The 21,258-nt window shown below is 40.4% G+C and overlaps 1 protein-coding gene across 1 annotated transcript in view; it reads left to right on the forward strand.

The window, feature by feature from the left end:
• Window positions 1–201: 201 nt before the first annotated feature.
• Window positions 202–21,258, forward strand: part of LAMB1 (laminin subunit beta 1) — a 75,167-nt gene continuing 54,110 nt past the window's right edge. Inside the window, exons 1-6 of the mRNA XM_063134141.1 lie at window positions 202–296; window positions 6,016–6,188; window positions 11,737–11,872; window positions 17,061–17,134; window positions 19,549–19,737; window positions 19,823–19,886. Of these exons, the coding sequence (XP_062990211.1) occupies window positions 260–296; window positions 6,016–6,188; window positions 11,737–11,872; window positions 17,061–17,134; window positions 19,549–19,737; window positions 19,823–19,886 (673 nt within the window). The 5' untranslated portion in view covers window positions 202–259. The remainder of the gene's footprint in view (window positions 297–6,015; window positions 6,189–11,736; window positions 11,873–17,060; window positions 17,135–19,548; window positions 19,738–19,822; window positions 19,887–21,258) is intronic.

Here is a 21,258-nt window from a genome sequence, read left to right on the forward strand (position 1 = left end):
GCCCACCCCCCTCTAGCGCTTGCGTGTTGGAGCCGCCTCCACTCTCTCTAGTTTCCTCTCTCCCAGTGTCAGACTTACATTCAGGCTGGAAGGAAGAGAAAACCGCTAAAGGGTAAGGAGAGGATTTTGCCTGCATCTCCCCCTGGTTTACTGTGGGAAGGAAAACCCTTGCAACTCATTCATTTTCTTCTCCCTCTCCAGATAGAAAGGTGAAGCTGGGTGGCTCCTTCCTCCTCCCTTTCCTAACAGAAGTAATGAGATGAAGTTCCTCCAGGTGCATGTTTGCTGTTTCCTAGGTAATCTAGTATTATTATTATTTAAAAGTAATCTCTCGCCTTATCATTTTAGGCAGCTGGTCTGAGGATAACTTGGTTGTATTGGAAGAGTTCGTTTGTTTTTCATTCAAAACATCCTTTTGGGGGAACAAATTTGAGATGTGTTAGTCTGTAGCAGGAGAAAGTGCTGTAGCATGAACTTTTGGAGGTAATGGCATTCGATCCAGTATGTGTAGTTGCATTTGTTCACGTTTGTCCCTTATTGTAACTATAATTCTCCCTACCCGCTGTTTCTCATCGCTCCATTGAGACTGCAAACTCTTTGGGGCACAGACCTTAACGCACTGAGAACATCGAAACGTTCTTATCAAGTAAGCTGTTGTCTACAAAAGTACTTCTAACACGCTAGCCTGGAACCTCGATTCAATGGGACATTTATGCCTTAACGATCATACGCCAGTTTCATAGGAGTAAGCCCTCTTAAACAGAAGCACTTACGTCCGAGTAAACACGCATAGGATCCGCTTGTGAGACTGTAACCATGTGTACATTTATGTGGGAGTGAGTTCTGCTGAACCCAGAGAACTTACTTCTGAATAACCATGCATAGGACCGAATGGTAAGGCTGCAACGTGTAAGATTGATGTGGGAGTCGATTGTTTAACATAGTGGCCTTAGTTGTGAGTAAACGTTGCAAATAAGTTAGGTTTGAGAACTAAGGCAGCGTTGCAAATAAGTTAGGTTTGAGAACTAAGGCAGCGATCCTAGGCATACTTTGTGAGTAATATCCCTTGAACACTGGGTAGCTTACTTCTGAGTAAACATTTATGTATAGGATTGCTGCTAATCTTCAGCCTGTCTTAGGTGTTACCTCTGTGCTCGGTTGGGGGCGGGGTGATACTCGGGGGTTCGTCCACACCATTTGAGAAACTAGTGTCTCCCCCCCCCCTTTTCTAAGTGATGTTAAGAACAGATTTAAATCTGGAATGTATCGCTTATGAACGTTAAAATGTAGACGCTAAAGCAGAACAGGTCCATTAAAAACAAAAAATACAGCTTTATGGGTTGTATCCAACACTAGTCTTGTCCCATTCATTTCAATGGGTCCACTCTAAGTAGGACTAACATCGGATACAACCCTTAAGATAGGTAGGTTTTACTTTTGGTTTACAGATCTGGAAAAAGCAAGCAAACAAAACGGTTTGGGCTACAATCCTCTCTACTCACAAGGGAGTAAGTCCCATTGAACTCAGTAGGACCTACGTCTGAGTAGACCTGCGTGGAATCGCGCTGTTAAGCGAATGAAAACAGTTTCATGCGATACTCAGGAAATGCAAACCCTAATTTATTTATTTTTAAAAATCAGAGCATCCCTTGTGCAGCTCCGAAAGAACCGAATAAGCTCCTTTATTTGAAACGACCCCCCACCCCGCGGTTTCTTGAAACCCCTCGCACCTTAAAGCCGCCAACTCGTTTACTTTCCCCCGCAATTTTAGCTATGCCAACGCAGAAGCGAGTCCCAGGGAATTCAATGGGGCTTGCTGCTCCCGGGTAAGCTAGTATAAGATTGTTGGAACTTCCCACCGGATTCCTGCTCTTCCTCGGAGTCCGTGGTAAACGTAACACTACCCTTCCTTGTATGTACGCGCGCCTCTTTCCCGGAGAAAGGCCGGCGTGCATTTTGAAAGAGGAGTCGTCTGGCGCCATATGGCTTTAATTGCCTGCTTGTTCTTCGCCGCTGGATGGTCCCCATCGCAGCTGGATTGTGTTCCCTTCGCTTGACGGGAAGAGCTGGAGGGAGGGAGCTTTAAAGCGACCCAGATGGAGTTACCCGCGGGGAGAAATTGGCGGGGTTTGTTAGAGCGCCCCCAGGGGGGACTTCTTCCTCAGCAAGTCCATGTAGCCGCGGCCCCGCCTTCTCCTGAGAAGCGCAAACACACAGCGCAACTTCTCGTTGGTGTATCTTCCCAGAATCCTGTTTGATTCCAGTGGAGTTTGCTTCCAGGTATAGGATATCTGGGAGAAAATACCAGGGTTTGCTTCTGAGTAGGAAGTTCCACTAAACTCAATGGGACTTACTACCGAGGAGTAAAATCCAACAGAAGGGTAATATAGGGTAAAATCCAACAGAAGTCTTACTTAGAGCAGATCCATTGAAATGAACTGGATTTAAGTCAGAGTAGTGGCTAAGGTGTTGGACTGGGAGCCGGGAGATCCGGGTTCTAGTCCCCACTCAGCCATGGAAACCCAATGGGTGACTTTGGGCCAGTCACAGACTATCAGCCCAACCTACCTCACAGGGTTGTTGTTGTGAGGATAACATGGAGAGGAAGAGGATTATGTACGCCATCTTGGGTTCCTTGGAGGAAAAAAGGCGGGATATAAATGTAATAAATAAAATAAATAACAGAAGTCCCATTCATTTCAGTGGATCTAGCCTAAGTAGGACTTAACGTTGGATTTTACCCACATATAGGATTGCATTATAAGTCAGTGAAACACATGCATGCTATGATTTACCAGTGACTAGTATTGATGTGAACAACAATTCAACCAAATGGTTTTGTATTTTCTTTTACTTATTTCACTTATATCCTGCCTTTTCCCCCAAAGAGGTGAAGGCAGCAGTACAAGATTCCCCCTCCCCCCATTTTATCCAGTCGTTGCAACCCTGTAAAGCTGAGAGAGAGGCTAGGTTCAGACAATACGATAACCAGTGGTGGTTTAAGTCGTCAACTGTAAGTTGAGTGGTCAACAATTGGTTATTGGCTGGGTTCAGACAACAGAGGGGGTAATAACACACCGTGCATTATTTTTCCTGTACTCCTCACATGACATGTTGCCCCCACCCCCCATCGCGTGGCTGAGAGTCTCAGCATCCTTCTGGGCTGCTGGTTTTCCACCCTCCCTCAGTCCTCCCGGCCGTATCCCATCAACCATTGTGAGTTCTGCTGGATGTACAGGAGCAGCCGTGGTGTTTTGGCTGCTCCTGCCAGAGAACTCTATGGCCAATGAATTAGTGCACTCAACGAAGGGGAAGAGCCCTCCACACGACTTTTTAATCGATTAATAGACAAACAACGGAGCAGCCTGTTGTTTCTTTGCATTGCTTAATTAAAAATAATAATAATGTACTGTGTGTTATGTGTGCATTGTGTCCCCCCCATGACACAATAATCAACCCAGTTGCTTCCTTCCCCCACCCTATCAATTATCGTGCCATCCAAACCCAGCCATGGGCTGAGTTCAGACGATACACTAATCAACGGTTGTTTCTCATTCTGTTCCTATTAAGCCCCCCACACACACACAGTTGATTAGCGTGTCATCTGAACTCAGCCAGAGTGTTGTCTGTTGGGCCAGAACCACCCCACGGTCGACTACTTTCCCAAGATAACCAACTGAGATAACCAGCACTCTGTGGAGTTGACTATCTGCACAACTGTTGGTTAGCATGTTGTCTGTCAGGCTGAGTGGTTATTTTGCAGGGTTGAGTGGACTATTTTGGCAGGCCACAGAGTTCTTGGGCAAGATTGGCTAAAACCGCACCAGCCACTCTACTACAGCTGGCACAACTCGCAGAGGCTTCTGGGATAGCACCAGGAGGACTGAGGGTGGGGGGAGGGGAGGGGGCCGTGTCCGTCAAACGCCAGATTGACTATTAGTCCACTCAATACCAGCCCCAACTACTCCGCAGTTGTGTAGGAACATGCTGTTTGGGGAGTACCCGCAAAAAAACCAACTGTGAGTTGACCATTAACCCACCATTGGCTGGGTTCGGACAACACAATAAGCAACAGTTGATTAATTAGGCAAACGTCCATTGTGTTGCTTTTTGTGTTCTCTGGCGAGCAATACACAATGGACACACAACTTGTACTTTATTTTGATGATTTAACCAACAAGAGAAAACAACAGGCTGCTCCATTGCTTATTCGGAAACTCATTGCTTAACATATCGTGTGGTGGGCTCCATTTTCAAATTTAACACGTTGATTGTGCCATTTCGGGAGCACATAGAGTTCTCCAGCAGGAGCGGCCAAAAGCACCCTGCCACTCCTCTACAGCTGGCAGAACTTGCAATGGCTGATGGGATAGGGCGGGGAGGAGCAACAGAAGGCTGGAATGTCACTGAACTGCCATGGGGAGCCTCAGCGGCAGGGAAACATGTCATGTGGGGAGTACTTGCGCAATTATGCACGGTCAGTTGATTATTCCCCCCTCCGTTGCCTAAAGTGTCATCCGAACTCAGCCATTGATTAAAATATTGTCTGAACACAGCCAGTAACTGGCCTAAGGACACTTTGTGGCTGAAGTGGGGATTTAAACCTAAGTTTTCTCTATTTTAGTCCCTAACAACTACACCTGCTTTAGAATGGGTCAGGGTAACCCTGCTTTAGAATGGGTCAGGGCGGGGGGTGGGGAATAGCAGTCCTTTGGAATTGCCTTATATATAATCCTAGCAGAAGGTTCCTTCCTGTGCCTTTAGTTGCTGAATGAAAGACAGAAATTTAGTGGGCAAAGTGTTGTTGTTGTTGTTATTGAATCTGTACACCAGGAAAACTGTTAGCTGTTGAATACTTGTCTGTCCTGCTACTGTTAAAGACATAGGAGCCCTACTAGAAAGAAAGGAGGCAACCCTTTTCCTTTCTGACTTCTGTTCCTATCCTGACTGTGAAATTTGCCACAGTGTTAAAATTATAGCTGGGGAGAGAGAACATATGTGCTATTCTCTCTTCTTCACTATCTTTGGATGCGTTTACATTGAGGGGAAATCAACAACAACAACTACTACTACTAATTATAATAATAATAGATGCGTGACAGCTTTTTTACCCTGGAACTAACTAAGGGTATTAAATTGAAAGAGCTACTTAGGCAGTTCTTATATGGCCATTTTGCCTCACATGTGTTTGAGCTGTTTTTGTGGTGACTTATTGAACATCACGGATAGAAAACTGAAGTGTACCATAGTTTCCCAACTAACGCACCCATTCAAACAGCTTTCTAAGTATTTACAGTAGTGCACTAAACTAGTGTCTAGTTGTAGGGTAAAATGCTCTGATATTGTTTAATCAGTTCATTATTCCATTTATGATGATCAAAATGGAAAACAAACACACTTCACCAGCGATGGAAATGAAACAAGGTGGGATGAATTGTCCTGGAATTATAGGTCATTTTATGGCTGTTATATATTCAATATACATGATTTTTGCTGCTTGTTTGTCACAGAATGTTGGTCACAGACTGTGGAATGCTTTGATTTCACTTTAGGACAGAAATTGGTGACCCAAGTATAATAAAGGCATATGACAGGTAGCTCTTATTTTTTTAGGGAATGGTGCCCTAGTGCAAACTATCACAATTCAATAGGGCATAATGTATATTCCAGCCAGCATTCCAGAAACGCCCTCCAGATGTATTGGGCTAAATCTCTGATTATCCCCAGCCGGCATGCTGTCTGAGGATGATATGAATTATTTATTACCTTTCTATACCATCCCATAGCCAAAGCTTTATGAGTTGTAGCCTAATACATCTGGAGGGCACCATGTTGGGGAAAGCTGGGATATCCGTTAAACCAGAACAACACAGATCAGATGCTTTCCCTTATGTTTTGAATCTGAGATATAGTACCCAGTGTGGAAGACGATGTTAATCATATTCCCACCAGAGAAACACTTTCCCTTCCCCAGGCTAATCGTCTCTTGGCTCTTCCTTTCTCTCTCCATTTTAGGCCTCTGGGCCATTGTAGTAGCTCAGGAACCAGAATACAGCTATGGATGTGCAGAAGGGAGCTGCTATCCAGCTACTGGAGACTTGCTGATTGGCCGAGCTGACAAGATAAGTGTCACCTCCACATGTGGGCTCCGAAAGCCTGAACCATACTGCATTGTTAGCCACCTTCAGGTAAGTACCCACAGAAAGAGGCACTCTGAGGGGAGGATTTGATTGATTATAACTGGAGGACACTTGATCGCAATGGTCCTGCCTGCCTTCCCCTCCCCCCACCCCCCTGGTTGACCAAGCAGCCCCACACCCTCTCTAGATAAGTAGAAACATCTGGTGCTGTCTACAGATTGAGAGGAAGCAGACTCTATCCCTCGGGCTCAGATTTGTTTGTACAGTTGCATGTGTCCCACTACTTCCTGCCCTTGTTTGTTTTTGCTCCCTGAATGCACTGAACAACCTTCTCCTAGGATTATTAGGAGTGTAAGCCTTTCTTTATGGCAGTCCCAGCTGTGATACCAACAAATATTCTTGTCTCAAATTCCTGGGAGTTCTGTCTCAAAATGTAGACAATCCTCGGAAACATACCACAACTTGTTTCAGTTTGCACTAATAAAAGCTCTAACTCTAATTTAAAAATCTTTGTCTTAAGGCATGTCTAGATGGAAACTTTTCCCATTCCTTTTTCCTAGTTCAGCTTCTTTTAGTGCCAGAAAGAAGGTGCAGCAAGGCGCGGGGAAAATCTCTCGCCAGAATTGTGTTGTGAGTTATTTGGGCAGTGCTAGCCCAAGTTACTTGAATGCCCAAAGAAGCTGCAGAATGCAGTTCAGGTAGTTCATCTCAGGATCCCCCATGATGCTACACTGAAGTGCAACTCTTGAGTTGCATGCTGTTTCACTGGTGCCTCTAAAACTGGGAGAAAAACCATGATCTGAAAAACCAGAAACACCAAGATCTGCATTTATTTAATATTCTTTCATACCCCATTGAGGCTTTAATCCACAAACTATTTTTTCCAGAATAGACAACTGAAGTCCATGTCTAAAGCTTCTCTGAAGTATGTGATTTATAAATTGCAGCAGAAGTAAGAATTGAGCAATCAAATGGAATTAAAAACAATAAACTGAAAAATTGTGTGGCTCTTGACCCATCTAAATAATATTATATGGGTTACATACTCTTTGGTGTGTGTTTTAAGACTTTCACTTTGAACTTAAATTAAGCACATTGTAACATTTTGCAAGTTCTACGTTGTCACAAATCCTAATGTAACAATGTTCAATTTTAATTCAAAAATAGTTTGAAAGTGGGACATAACCTACCAAATGTGGAAACAATCTTCAAATCACATTTCAAAAATGAAAAACATGACCTGTTTTCTTTTAAATGCCATGTGTGACTACAGACAGAGTAGCAGTAGTTAGTAAAAATCAGTAAAAAGCCCCTTTGAGTGGATAGATCTCATCATCTGCATCCCTGTATCAAGACTATAGGTGAGAACTGCTCCTATGTACACTTGGCTGCAATCCTCTATACACTTACAATGGAGTAAATCCTGTATAACACAATAAGATTACTTCTGAGTAAGCATGCATAGGATTGTGCTGTCATTGTCTATTGGTTCTTATAGCTAGTAATCCTGTGTGTTTTTGTATGAAGAAAAAAGACAGGGTTTTCTGCATCAGGGTCAAAGGCTGTAGTTTTGTTTACAACTAGGCATGTATTATTATTATTATTATTATTTATTTATATAGCACCATCAATGTACATGGTGCTGTACAGATAACACAGTAAATAGCAAGACCCTGCCGCATAGGCTTACAATCTAATAAGTTGTAGTAAACAATAAAGAGGGAAGGAGAATGCAAACAGGCACAGGGAAGTGTAAACAGGCACTGGGTAGGGTGAAGCTAACAGTATAGAGTCAGAACAAACTTGTGAAAATATGCCAAACTTCAGCTAAAGTCTTAACACTCTTAAATTGGAATTGTTTACAATCTGGGAGTGATATAATACATTTGCAATCTGTGCAGATATATTAATAAGAAACATTCAGTTGATATTTTCCCCTCCCAGGCATGACATATGAGAGCTGTCTAGACTACTTCCTCATTACAGTGTCTAGCAAAATCTATAGTTAAAATTCTAGTAAATTTCAGGATGGTTATAGGTATAGATCTAAGCGATACAATGTGAACAAATCATTCTTTTTCTAGAGCATCCTTTAAATAGAAAAACAATATTTTTTAACAAAGAAGAAAAGCTAATACTTTTTTTAATCAAATAGAAAGTGATTTAGCTAAACCCCATTTGCAAAAAGAGCAAGAAAAAATAGAACTAAGTACAGTTTTTTGTTTGTTTGTTTGTTTGTTTAAAAGTCAGAGCAGAGCAGTTTTTAAAACTGGCCTCTGGGGAAAAGCTGACACGAATTGGGGAGCATCTGGTTTGGGAAAGCTCATTCCTTACAGATGATGGTGAAAATGTTTCATGTCACCTAAGTGGGGTAAAACTTTAAAGTAAGTATACCAAAATAAATGAAATTTATTTAAAGAGACCAAAGGGTTGTAGGAGGAAATTATACACCGGAAGGACATTTGGGAATTGTATTGATTTATTTACTTATTTGAAGTATTTTTATGCCACTCTTCACCCAAAAAGGCTTTCAGAGTAGCTTACATATAATCAACAAAACAAGACAGTCCCTGCTCGCAGGCTTACACACAAGGAAAAATGTATGGGGAGGGAAGAAGGAAAAAAAATAACTCTTTTATCAGAGTTAGTGGAATAGACCTCCTTTCCCTCTCATCTCCCTCAGTTCAGTCTGCTGGAATGACTGCTGGTGGTGACATTTGAGGCAGGAAGGGCCTTCATGAGGGAGGTCTTCAACAGGGCTGGCGGAATGGCTCTGCTCTTCCTCTCATCTCCTTCGGCTGGAATTAAGAGAGTGAATTTCTCTTTCCTCCCCTCCCTTTTTATTTTTTCTTAGGGTCCCCCCTTCCATATTTTTGTGTGTATAATATTTGTTCAACATTGTCACAAATTTCAATACCTATTCCAAAATTCTGCTGCTGTTTTAAAATCAGCTCCATTTTGTAAAACTTACTGACAGTGCAATCCTGTTGATGTCTACTCCAAAGTAATTCCTCATAAGTTCAATGGCGCTTACTCCCAGGTATAGAACTGCAGCCTGAGTCAGACTGATAGTCTTGAGACATCCAGGTGTGAAATGTCATTTGCTAGAGGGCTCAATGTCCTCCAACAGAGATTTTACACCATCTGTGATTACAAATAAAGACAAAAAAGCAACAGCCAGACACTAGTGTGCTCAGAGTCCTACTTTATTGAGGGTTGTCAGGGGATAGTTCTCCATTTGAAGGCATCCTCTATTTTAGAGATGGGGATCCTCGGGCCCTCCAGTGGTCCCAATCCAGTCCTTCACTGTTCACCAGTAGCCCATGAGTGCATCCTGCAATTCGTCTTGAAACTACTGAGGCTAATCCAATGCACAACCCGCCTTGCACTCCATTTTTAGAGTGTTATAAACTACGAACTTTGTGGCAATAGTATCATGCCCAATATTTTTCTGCCTGATGGAAAGCTCTGGAGCACTCAAAAGCTTGCTCACGACTTTGTGACAATTTGACTGATCCTAATAAAAGTATTTCCATAATGTGCCTTTTAGATCTTTTCAAAGTAATCAATCAATAAATACAGCCCCTCAAATAATTCATGGAAGATAATCCAGGGGCTCATAGAATGTGTCACCTCCAAGTTAAAAGCACTGGGCAGTATCCTGTTTGGTACTAGTGCTAATGTAAATTACATTGCACTAGCATAAGCTGCTTCTTGCGCAATAGCATTTGCTGGCACTCTGGGCTTCCCCGAAAAAGCCCTTGATCCAGCAAGTGGTATTGACATTGCACTAGAGTTAGCTTAAACTAGTCCAACAGAATAGGATACTGCCCCATAATTCAATAAAATACAGTAATAGATTCAAGCATCCTTGGCATTATCATTTTGCTATAGCATACTATTTGTCCTTTTAAAGGAAAGGTGTATGCAGTGTCTTCAGTCAGTACACCTCCTGGCACCATATTCAAGCAGCAGCTTGAATAGATAAGAGAACAACAGAGTACAAATATGTATGGTCAACCTGAATGTGTTTTTCCAGGAATGCTCATGGGCAGTTGTATACAAATCGACTGTAGGATTGCTCAGATAAAGATGCTATAGACCTTTTGAAAACAATTTGGAGCCTTCAAGTATTATGTAAATTGAAACAAATGAGAACCTCCAATGGAGGTGACACTGGCCTTAATCCTGAATGGTGGTCAGGATCAAGGCTTAAGTGTTATCAGATGACCACAAGTACTTATCGTATTCAATGTATATGTAAGCGAAAAGTTCCCCAGAAAGTCCAACATGGTCTCATTTAATTTCAAACAGAGGAAGGGGAGGAAGTGAATAAATGTAGAGATAAGAGGTTGTTCAGTTGCACATGCTTAGGTTTAGTTACAGAGTAAGTTGCGTAGGGTAGTTTTCCCCAAGCTGGTGCCTTCCAACTCCCAGAATTTTTGACCATTGGCTATGCTGGCACTGGCAGGTGGGAGTTGAAGCCCAAAACATCTGGAGGGCACGAAGTTGGAGTGTGGGAACTAGGAGGCTATGCCAAAGGATTCACAGAGGAGATTTTGAGGAGATTTTGGGTGAAGTAAAAGAGGTGTCTTGGGAGTCAGTTCCAAGCATATGGGCAACAAAGGAGGGATCTCTTGAGGGACCAGGAGACCTTTGGATAATGGAAGGTTTTGAGCTGGACAGGTGGTATATCAACATATAAAAATGGGATAAAAGTTGTGGGCAAGTTCATGGAGGGCTTTGAAGGTAAGGACATGGGTCTTGGGCAGGTTCTAGGAGTGGACAAGAAGACAGTGTAGAGATTTAAGGAAAGGTGTTATATCATTAGAGCAAGGAGAGAGGTGATTAATTTTGGCAGCAGGTTGTGTTATGTGAGGTTTGTTTAATTCTAAAGTAACCCACTGTGGCCAGTTTTGCATGACACAGCCACCCACCCACCTCTGATTGTTCCAATCAGGGGTTGCATATTAAAAATGGCACCCAGCACACACCAGGATTCATCAGGGGTTAAGCAACCCACATTGAGCTCAGCATGTCATACAAATTGGATCACTGTAATTCCCTGCCCCTTTATCCTTAAATTTACATCATTGTATAAAAGCTGTGTGCATGTTTAAATTAAAACAAGATATTCAGGGTTTGCCAAAGTCTTTATTAATAAAAGCCAATTATTTTGAGGTGTCATCCACAAAAGTCACTTCACTGACATGGCCTTCCCATAAGCCAGTGCAGGAAGCTGCACCATAGCAAATCCCAGAGGCATACCTGGGGTTGGCTACCATAGGGTGCTAGTGCTCTACTGCTGCCATGGGTGCTACTCTGTGAATGATTGGAGTGGAGCAGTTTGAACACACCTCAGGGAATAGGGTACTAAAAACCAGTATCTCCTGGAGAAACACTGTTAACTGCACTTTTCTGAGTTACTGCATGATCATGGTAGATGGGCTATGTGCTCTTTAGACCCCTGTATGCCTTGTGTTTGCCAAGGCTGTAAGGGTGTTTCAGCATAGCATGGTTGTGAATTGGGGACAAGGTGGAATTTTTTTGACAGAAATAGTAGCCACTGCAAGAATGATTTGTCTGTTTATTTCAGGAGGACAAAAAATGTTTCACATGTGATTCAAGGTACGAATTCCATGAGACGCTCAACCCTGATAGCCATCTCATTGAAAATGTGGTGACAACCTTTGCTCCAAACCGTCTTAAGCTGTGGTGGCAGTCAGAAAATGGTATGCTACTGATGTGAGAGGAATTGCTCCAGAACATAACTGGCTGCCCTCAATTGATCTTAAATGTTCCTGTGTGCTCATAATTATCTGTACAGCTGTCTGCCTTGTAATTACTGCTTCTGCTTCATAGAGTTTCGATCCTTTGAAGAGGAGTTGTTTTTCTTTTGTAAAACTATAGCCTTTAATTTGATATGAGATTTTTTTCCCAAGTAAAGTTTTCAATGCCTCAGAATCTTTAGGATAAAAAGTAAAGGCATTTAGTTGTTAAAAAAAGAGAGCATATTTCACATATGGGACCTGATCTTCTTTTCACAGATTACTATATAAGGAAACGTTTCACCAGCAATAATCCTAGTATTATCCTAGTTAACAATCAGGACCTTCTTGGTAGTGGTGCCTAGAGTTTGGAGGCTTATTTAGTCTCCTGTCAGAAAGATTGTTAAAGCTGTTCAGATATGCTTTTGATGTTGTCTGATGCTCAGAGTTTGATGAGTGCTTTTGTTTTATTTGAATTTATTGGGCATTATTATTATTATTATTATTATTATTTCAATTTATACCCCACCTATCTACAAAATGTGCATACAAAGGTGGCATACAACGTTAAACAATTTAAGCAAGTTAAAAATATCAGTAAAATTTCATAGGCAGCATAAAAATGTTACAAAATTTGAAAACATAAAACAACCAATAAAACCATACAGCATAAAAAACAATATATAATGGTCAGCAATAAGATTCCAAAATGGGAAGGCCTGCCGGAATAGTAGAGTCTTTAATGTATCCAACAATGTCATTCTGTAAATTCAGATAGCGCTAGCAGAGCTATGCTGATTTTTTTCCATTGCGCAAGCAATCCCTCGGGAGACTTATTTAGCCCCTGTAGGAAAGACTGCAGAAGCTGTTCAGATGTGCTTTTGATGTTGTCTGATGACTGGGTTTGATGAGTGCTCTTGTTTAATTTGAATTTATTGGGCAGTATCCTGTGATGTCATTCTGCAAACTCAAATAGCCCTAGCAGAGCTATGCAGAATTTTCCCAATGTGCAACAGGTAACACAATGGATTACAGAACAGGTTGCACAAGTATAATGTTCAACCGCTTGCAAACTGTGCTTGCTTGTGCAACATAACTTTAGTTGGATTCTTCTCTTGAGCATAGTTCAGAACCTAGTGCAACAGTATTCATGCAAATAGAATGATATAGTTAGATAGTGTCCATTTATTATGCTTGTGAACTACTTTGGGGGCCTCATTTGGGGTTAAAAGGCAGCATATTAATATAAAATGAACATAGAATTTAAACCTCTAAATGTATGATATTTACAGAAGTTGCAAGCACAGGCTTAAGAGTTCAATAATGAACAATATTAGAGGACTGTTGCATTAACAACTTCCTCAGTGTGGTTTGTTAACCATGCACAAGCAACCCTGGGAACTCATGGCTTGTTGTTAGCTTGTTCAGGATGGCTTGTTTTCAGAGTGGCTTGTCATGAAATGCAAACCCAGCAGAGCGGCATATGCATGGCTTGTTGGAAATGGCTATAGAGCTGCCTGGCAAAACTGGTGAAACACCCAGTTGCTCTTCGTGATCTTGCTAGTGCCGCCTCCTGTCTCTATCCTCCCTTTTCATCTGCCCTTCCTCTGATACATTGATAAGAAAATACACTTGTCAGTTTACTCTTCTAGTTCATCGCTTCTCTAGACAGCAACACCGTCTTTTTTTTTTCCCCACCAGGGAGATTTCTGTAGATTTAACTTTTTTCTTTTCTTTTAACTTTTGGGGAAATTTGCAAATCTCCCAGAAAATTTAAAATAATGTTAAATATGCGCATATCTCCCCCCCCAAGGTTGAAAAGAAAATTCTATAAATAAACCCCTCTCTTCTACTAGTGAGCACATTTAAATATTTAGCTTTTAATTAGAAATGCAAACAATCTTGCAACAAAGCGTTATCATTTAAACTGCTAGTGTGGAGTGAGTAGGAATCCCATCAAAGGAAAGGAAAAAAGTATTCACTTGAAAGCCTCATTTGCACCTTATTCACTTGCTAGAACAAGGAGTGTCCATCTGGTGCTTTGTCATTGTTCCCACTGTAAAGAAAAAAAGGCTTGGAGATCTGCTGTCCTGCATTTCCCTTCCACTGCAACAGGGGTGGGCAGAAAGTAGATCTCTAGATGCTTTGGACTTCAACTTCCAGCATTCCTGGTTAATGGCCATGCTGGCAGAGGCTTCTGGGAGTTGAAGTCCAAAACATCTGGAGATCTACCTTTTGCTCACCTCTGCACTACACCACTGCCTGAGAAGCATAAAGATAAGGTAGTGATCTGTTAATTTCACCAAACATACAATTGTTGTTGTTTTTTAAAAAAACTTTTAAAACAAATTTTAAGATAAGTAGAAAAGATAAAACAATGCTCTCAAAACAGCAAAAATTTAAAATTAAATATGAATAATTATAAATATTCTTATTAGAGCCTAGTGTAATGGAAAAATATATATAAACTGGGCAGGAAGAATTGTGTGCTACTGATTTCTGATATTTGTCGGAAGTTTCATGCTGAAACATTTTTGCATGCCTGATGCCAAGTTAGTGCAATAAAATTACATGACAGATATTTAGAAAATGAATGAACAAAAACTGGAGACACAGGCTTGTATCCAGTGGTGTTGTTCTGCCAGTGGAAGGGAGACCACTGGCAGAATAGATTTCGCCTCTCCCATGCAGCCCCCTACATAACCCACAAATCTGCACTGGAGGGTTGAGGGATCACCCAAAGCAGATTTGGGGGTTACATGGGAGGCTGCAGGGGAGGGGAGAGGTCAGAGAAGTCCTGTTGCATGAGAGTCTCATTGTGAGAGTAAAACATTGGCTCCCAGCCAGAGAGCTTGTCTTAGTTAATCCCTGTAATTTTACTTGTAAATCAGTGCTGTGACCTGAAGATCGCAGTATTGCCTGTAAGTTACAGCAAGATAAACATAACTTTACCCATGCAATTTCTAGACCACAATGTCTTATATCAATGACTTCTGCTTGATATAATACAAGAGCATAAAATGCTACTACAGTTCAGTCTCTGAATGCTGTGATTGTCCAACAAAAACATTACATTAGCATTTATTTGAGAAAAGAAGAGCTTTTGGCAAAGGTACAGAAGTATCTTTTAATTCATGCTCAATCTAATGCATTTTACAAATTAGATGGGGCAGTATCCAATGTGACACTACTGCTAATGTAAATTATATAATGCTAGCGAAATCAGCCTCTAACGCTCAACCCCAATAGCACTTGCTACCGCGGGACTATTTGCTCTGTTCTTTAAGATTGTTTAATTACATTAGTGGTAATGTTGAATTAGTTACTGCCTATGCAGTTGGAAGTAAGTAAGCACCACTGAGTTCAGTGGATCTTACTCTCAGGTTACTATGCACAGGATAATAGTCATACCCTGTAAATTTAATTGAGAGTTTTATTAGTGGTTGGTTGGTGTCGGTTTTGGATGTCTGCATTTTATGACCTTTTTTAACCACAGTGCTTAGCTCTTTGGGGTATAAATAATAGAAAAGTAGGATATAAATATATATCCTTGGGCGTGGCTATGGATTCTCCAGGGGATTTTTGGGAACTGACGGCCCTTCAAAAGTTGCCATCACACCTCTGTTCTTAGGGCCATCCGTAGGTGCTGCCAGATACAGCTATTCTTTTGCAATCACCCTGCCTCATTCACAGAATCATATGGTGGTCCAGGCAACGTTGTCTTTCAATTGTAACCCTCCCATGTTTTCCCACCACTTTTTCCTTTAAGGAGGAAAAGATGGAATAGCTCACAATGCCTTTTGATTGATAGCACTAGGAGCTTTCCACCTGGAAGCACTCCGGAAGTATATTGCTTCTGTACGTATATGCTCTGTTTAATTACAGTGGCTATTGGCTCTGATAGCTAAGTGGAACATCCATTTAGTGGCAATGACTGGATTTGCACATAATGTCAGTGGAGCATGCCTGGGTTGTTTAGCAAAGCAGATGCAAAATGGAAGTGGTGAACGAGTGGGAGGCAACACTCTACTCACTTCCATGCTGACCCACCGATTCATGGGTTAAGCAATCCATGAATTGGTGGGAGTGAGCAAGCTTGCTGCCTTTTGCTAGCTAGCTTGGCTAAACAAACCAGGAATGCTCCATTGTGATGTGCAAACACAGTATTCTGGGTTGTTGAGAGTTAAACAACCCAGAGTTTTAATCCAAGAACATATCATGTGTTTAAGAACTCAGGTTGCCATTAATGCAAATCAGGCCAATAATTTCTTTGATATAATAGGAGGGATGGTATTGGAGGTAGTTAAACTTTGTAAAATGTATAAAGGTTTACCATTCTTGTCCTGCTATTCCTGCCAATGTTATCTGAGCAGTTATGGTCATTGCAACACACTTGGATAAACTATGGGTATTGTTGCTGTTTATTCAAATTAAATGTTGTATAAATGTTAAACAATGCATTGTGCTAGCAGTATTATAGCTACTCTTGGAAAATGGTTGTAGGATAATATAAGAATGGTAAACTTTGTGTATTTTGTGGGTGCTCTTTGACTTTTTTTTTAAAAAAAAGTATAATGCTTGTTACAATAATCCAGAGTTCACTGGTTAGAACTTAAGAGCTATGCTGGATCAGACCAAGGGTCCATCTAGTCCAGCACTCTGTTCACACAGTGGCCAACCAGCCATCGGCCAGGGATGAACAAGCAAGACATGGTGCAACAGCACCCTCCAACCCATGTTCCCCAGCAACTGGTGCACACAGGCTTACTGCCTCTTTTATTCAGAGGTCCTATTGGTTTTTGTAGAATTTGTTTCCAAATAACTATACTCAATATAAGGAGCAGATGTAGACTTCTCACTTTCCTTTCAGCTACATGAATGTTTCCCATATTGGCTGTCGTATAACATAATCTCTAGAGAGCTAGCAGATATTATGCTTTCTACAACAACTAGTTAATTATTTTTGTAGTAATGTTAATCTATATGATCCTCTTTATAACACTGGAGGCATAAAACAACAACAACTAAAAACATTTTTGGTTTAACCAGACTGATTCCCCTCAAGAAAAGAAAAAAAAGATGAAATTTGATTCTTGACAAATGTTCTTGTTTTCAGTGCAATATCCTCTCCTTTTCTCTCTTGGTCCTGTAGGAGTAGAAAATGTAACTATCCAGTTGGATCTGGAGGCTGAATTCCATTTCACTCATCTCATTATGACCTTCAAGGTAAAGAATCCATAACATTCCCTCAAATCACAAATGAGCACTGTATAATCTGTTACTGGTCATGGATGGCACTTAGAGGCTTAACTGGCTATTTTAGAATAAAACAAGTGATATTCCTGGTTTTGAGGAGATTTTCTTTAAAGGATTTTAAAAGCTATTAAAACTGGAATGCAAGAGGAAAGATAGACCATAGCATCGTTAGTTTTACGATACATGTTTATTGGCTTGTTCTGTATTCTTTTATAAGTCTGGTTGGAATACATCCAAACACTTAGAAAGCAGAAAAAGATTAAGTGTTGTTTCTTCATATCTTCTCTCTATAGCAGTAAATTGTAGCTGGCTTATTTTTGAAGGTATTGAGCACTGTATTTCTGCTGGTGCAGAATTGTATGTTGTGTTATAAGTTCATACCACTCCTTACATCTGTATCAAACGCCAAGCCCTAGTACTATTATTCTATGAGACCACAGAAATATTGGCTTTAAAATTCATTCAAATTTGGCAGCTGAAAATCATCCACAGGGGAAAAAAAAGAAAACATCTGTATACAAAGTACTTTTGTTTTCTTCTAAACAGATGTCCTGGCAGGACAAATGCACCATATGGTTTCAAATACATTTTATTGGGAAGGTACACAATGATTTGATTCTCCTGAGATTTGCATTCAGAAAATCTCTGTGGGGATTGCATTAGTTAAAACTTAATGCGTAGCTTATGTGAAAACAATTTGAACACTTAATTTTGTTCTCCATGAACAGGTGTTTTTTGAAAGGAGATAATAATTTCTTTAATTAAGAAGCACTATAGCTTCCTGTAGAGTAGACATTTTTAATAATTAATCATCTACCTTTTAACCAATTATTCGTTAAATAAATTTCTTAAATATTAACTATATTAGCCTATTACCAAAACCTCAATATAGTTGCCTGTTTATATACTGAAGGAAGTGTGAGAGGATTTACAATTTAATAAAGATACCACTCATTAGATTAAAAATTATTTTTTGCTCCATATTGTAGTAAGAAAATAATCATTATAGAGGCAAAAGAACTTTAAACAATAAACAAATGTTTCCTTTATCTCAATCCCATCTGTTACAATTGCACCACAGTTATTAATCAACGAAAAGCTTTGGGGAGCAAGAGTAAGGGGGGCATAAGGTATTTTAGATTCTTGAATCTGAGGTCAGAGACAGGATTCTGACCTCGGAGCCAAGAATTTGAGCTCACTCCCTTGCCCCCTCACAGCCGGCATGGAGAGCACTGTGCTGGCTACCTATCCAAGGTTGCAAAAGCAACCTTGGAAAGGAGGGAAAGGTGGTGGTTCTGTGGGTGGGCAGGGGACTGGGGCTTACACCATCTCCAGATGCCTCCCAGCCATCCCCCTCCACGCTGCCTCAGTTAGATGGGTAGAAAAAGCTCATCTAGCTAAATTGCCAAGTGAGAGGTACAGCAGAAGTGAGGATTGCTTCCTTTGCTCCTCCTGCTTTGCACTGGATACTCGTATGTTCAGCGTCTTATAAGTATCAAGGATGAATCCAATACGATTGCGCCCTTGGTTGATTAACTTTCCAATTAAGTCTGTAATCCTGTGCATACTTAACTTGGGAGTAAGTCCCATTGAACACAGTGGGACTTGCTTTTGAATAAACATGTATAACACTGTATACAGCGCACCAATTAAACCTTGCACCCAAAAATACCTTCAAAATAATTTTAGCTCTCATCTAGTCAGAGGTAATTTAATGGAGAACATGTTAATAAGAACAGATTGTTAAATATTTGTACATAATTCTGACACACACAGCATTTGCTAACCAGAGGTGGAGTACAGAAATTTATATGGCAAAATACAGACATATTATAAATGCAAAGCATTGCTCTACCAGTGAACTATAGCCCTTATTTAATTAGATTGGCTGATGGTTTTCCAGTGTTAGGGAAGTTAGGCTGGGATTCAGAGACATAAATGGGTACAGGTACCTGGTTAGTCAGGTACACCTTTAGTTTTACTGTTACATTTGCCCTTCTTGAGACTTTATGGGGATCCCATCAAACAAATAACTCCATTATTATACGATCAGTTGATTTTGTTGGTGCAGGTGCACCTTCTGCTGGCACAGTCTGGAGAATAGAATGAATATCATTAACGTGCTCCTATGGCACATTGACTGGTTTCAGTATTTGCGATTACAAGAGGCTTATTGTTGTTTTAAACATATTCTATAGATTGGCATGCAGAGCCCATACTGAGATCTGACTACAGCCTTTGGGGAGGGGGGGGAGGAATATAGAAGGAAATAAAGCACACAAAAAAATGAGAAAAATTGAAATCCATACTGTGAAGTTATTTTAACACAAATTCAAATATAGCTTAAGAGTCCTTAAAAATCTACTGCTGTTTTTGATTCTTAGACATTTCGCCCATCTGCAATGCTGATCGAAAGATCCTCAGATTTTGGGAAAACGTGGCAAGTGTATAGATATTTTGCCTATGATTGCGACAATTCATTCCCAGGTGTTTCCATTGGACCTATGAAGAAAGTAGATGACATTATTTGTGATTCCCGGTATTCTGACATTGAACCTTCAACTGAGGGCGAGGTTGGTGGTTTTATGTTTGATTGAACTGCCTTCTTTGTGAGGCAGTAATTTCTATGATACTGATTAAACCCCATGTTTGTTTCAGGTAATTTATCGTGCTCTGGATCCTGCTTTTAGGATAGATGACCCATATAGCCCAAGGATTCAAAGTATGTATGCATCCTTTATCATCTTTTAAAATTCTTTATGATTGTACTGGAACTGCTGTGCAATTATTTCCAGTCGAAAAGAAGTACAAGTTGCTGTAACAAAAATATTAAAATGCATCCATATAGTGAGCACTACATTGCCTTCTAGGGGCTAATTTGTTTTTTCAGAGCACAGGTGGTTTCAGATGGACTTCATGTGAGCTCTGAAGTGTATCTGATTGCAGGAGTGAGGGCTGAAGAATTTTCATTAACACCAACCGGTGTTCCCCACCGGGGATCAAAGGAGCTGTTAAACATGCATGCTTTTAAGCTGATGAAAGGGTGCTGAAATGTCCTCAGGTGTCCATCATGAATAAGGATTCATGTAAACATACTGATGTTTTTAGTGGCTAAATGTGCTTAAATCCAAGCATATCAGCAACATCTACATGTTTCATTTCGGCATCTAATATTAATGAATGATGTTACAAGGCGCTGCTACCAAGTGATCTCAATTCATTTCCATATGTTTATTTGAGCTTCTTATCCTCCCTGCCCTAGAGACTCAGAGTAAATAAAAACAGATAAGGCCCAGGACATAGACTGAAGGTATGTGCAGCAACTTTGCTGAAGCTAAGCAAGTCTGGGTCTGGTCACTGGCTGGATGGGAGATTGCCTTTGAGGCTGTGCTGCTTGAGATCCATGATAAAAGAAAGGCAGGATGTAAATGCAACAAAATAAATAAAAACAGATAAATTGAGTATAGAAATTAATTATTTAAGAATGTAGTGCTTAATCTCAGCCTGTCTAAAAATATGTTCAGGAGTAAGGAAAACAGTTGCCTCTCTATGAGCTCTTAACATTTGTATATAGATGGTACTACTATTATTAACAAGAGATGCTTATCTGAATTAAATATGTATTAATATCAAAAAAATGTTTTAACATACATGGTATATAGATGGTATTACTACTAACAGAAAAGGAATATCTGAATTAAATATGTATTAAACAATATCAAAGAATGTTTTTTAACATATGAAATAATTTTTAGATCAACAGGCACTTCAAAATGATGAAGTACCTAAAATAATATGACTGCAGTAAAGCTGGAAATTATCAATTAAAGATTTACAAAATAACAAGGAAGAGAGCATATAACCTCCTTTTTCCCCTGCTCCCAACACATAATGAATATGTTAATTGTGTTGGACTACAACTCCCATCGTCCCAATCAGTACAGCCATTGCCCATACCGGCTGGGGAGATGGGGGTTGTAGTCCAACACTGGCAGAGGAGAAAAGTGTGAGGAAGGCTGCTATATCAGACAATAACTAACTAAATAGTTTTTGGGGTATCTGTCTTATATAGATACAAGTAGATATTACTGTCT

The sequence above is a fragment of the Elgaria multicarinata genome, chromosome 9, assembly GCF_023053635.1.
Source record: "Elgaria multicarinata webbii isolate HBS135686 ecotype San Diego chromosome 9, rElgMul1.1.pri, whole genome shotgun sequence".
Lineage (NCBI taxonomy): Eukaryota > Metazoa > Chordata > Lepidosauria > Squamata > Anguidae > Elgaria > Elgaria multicarinata.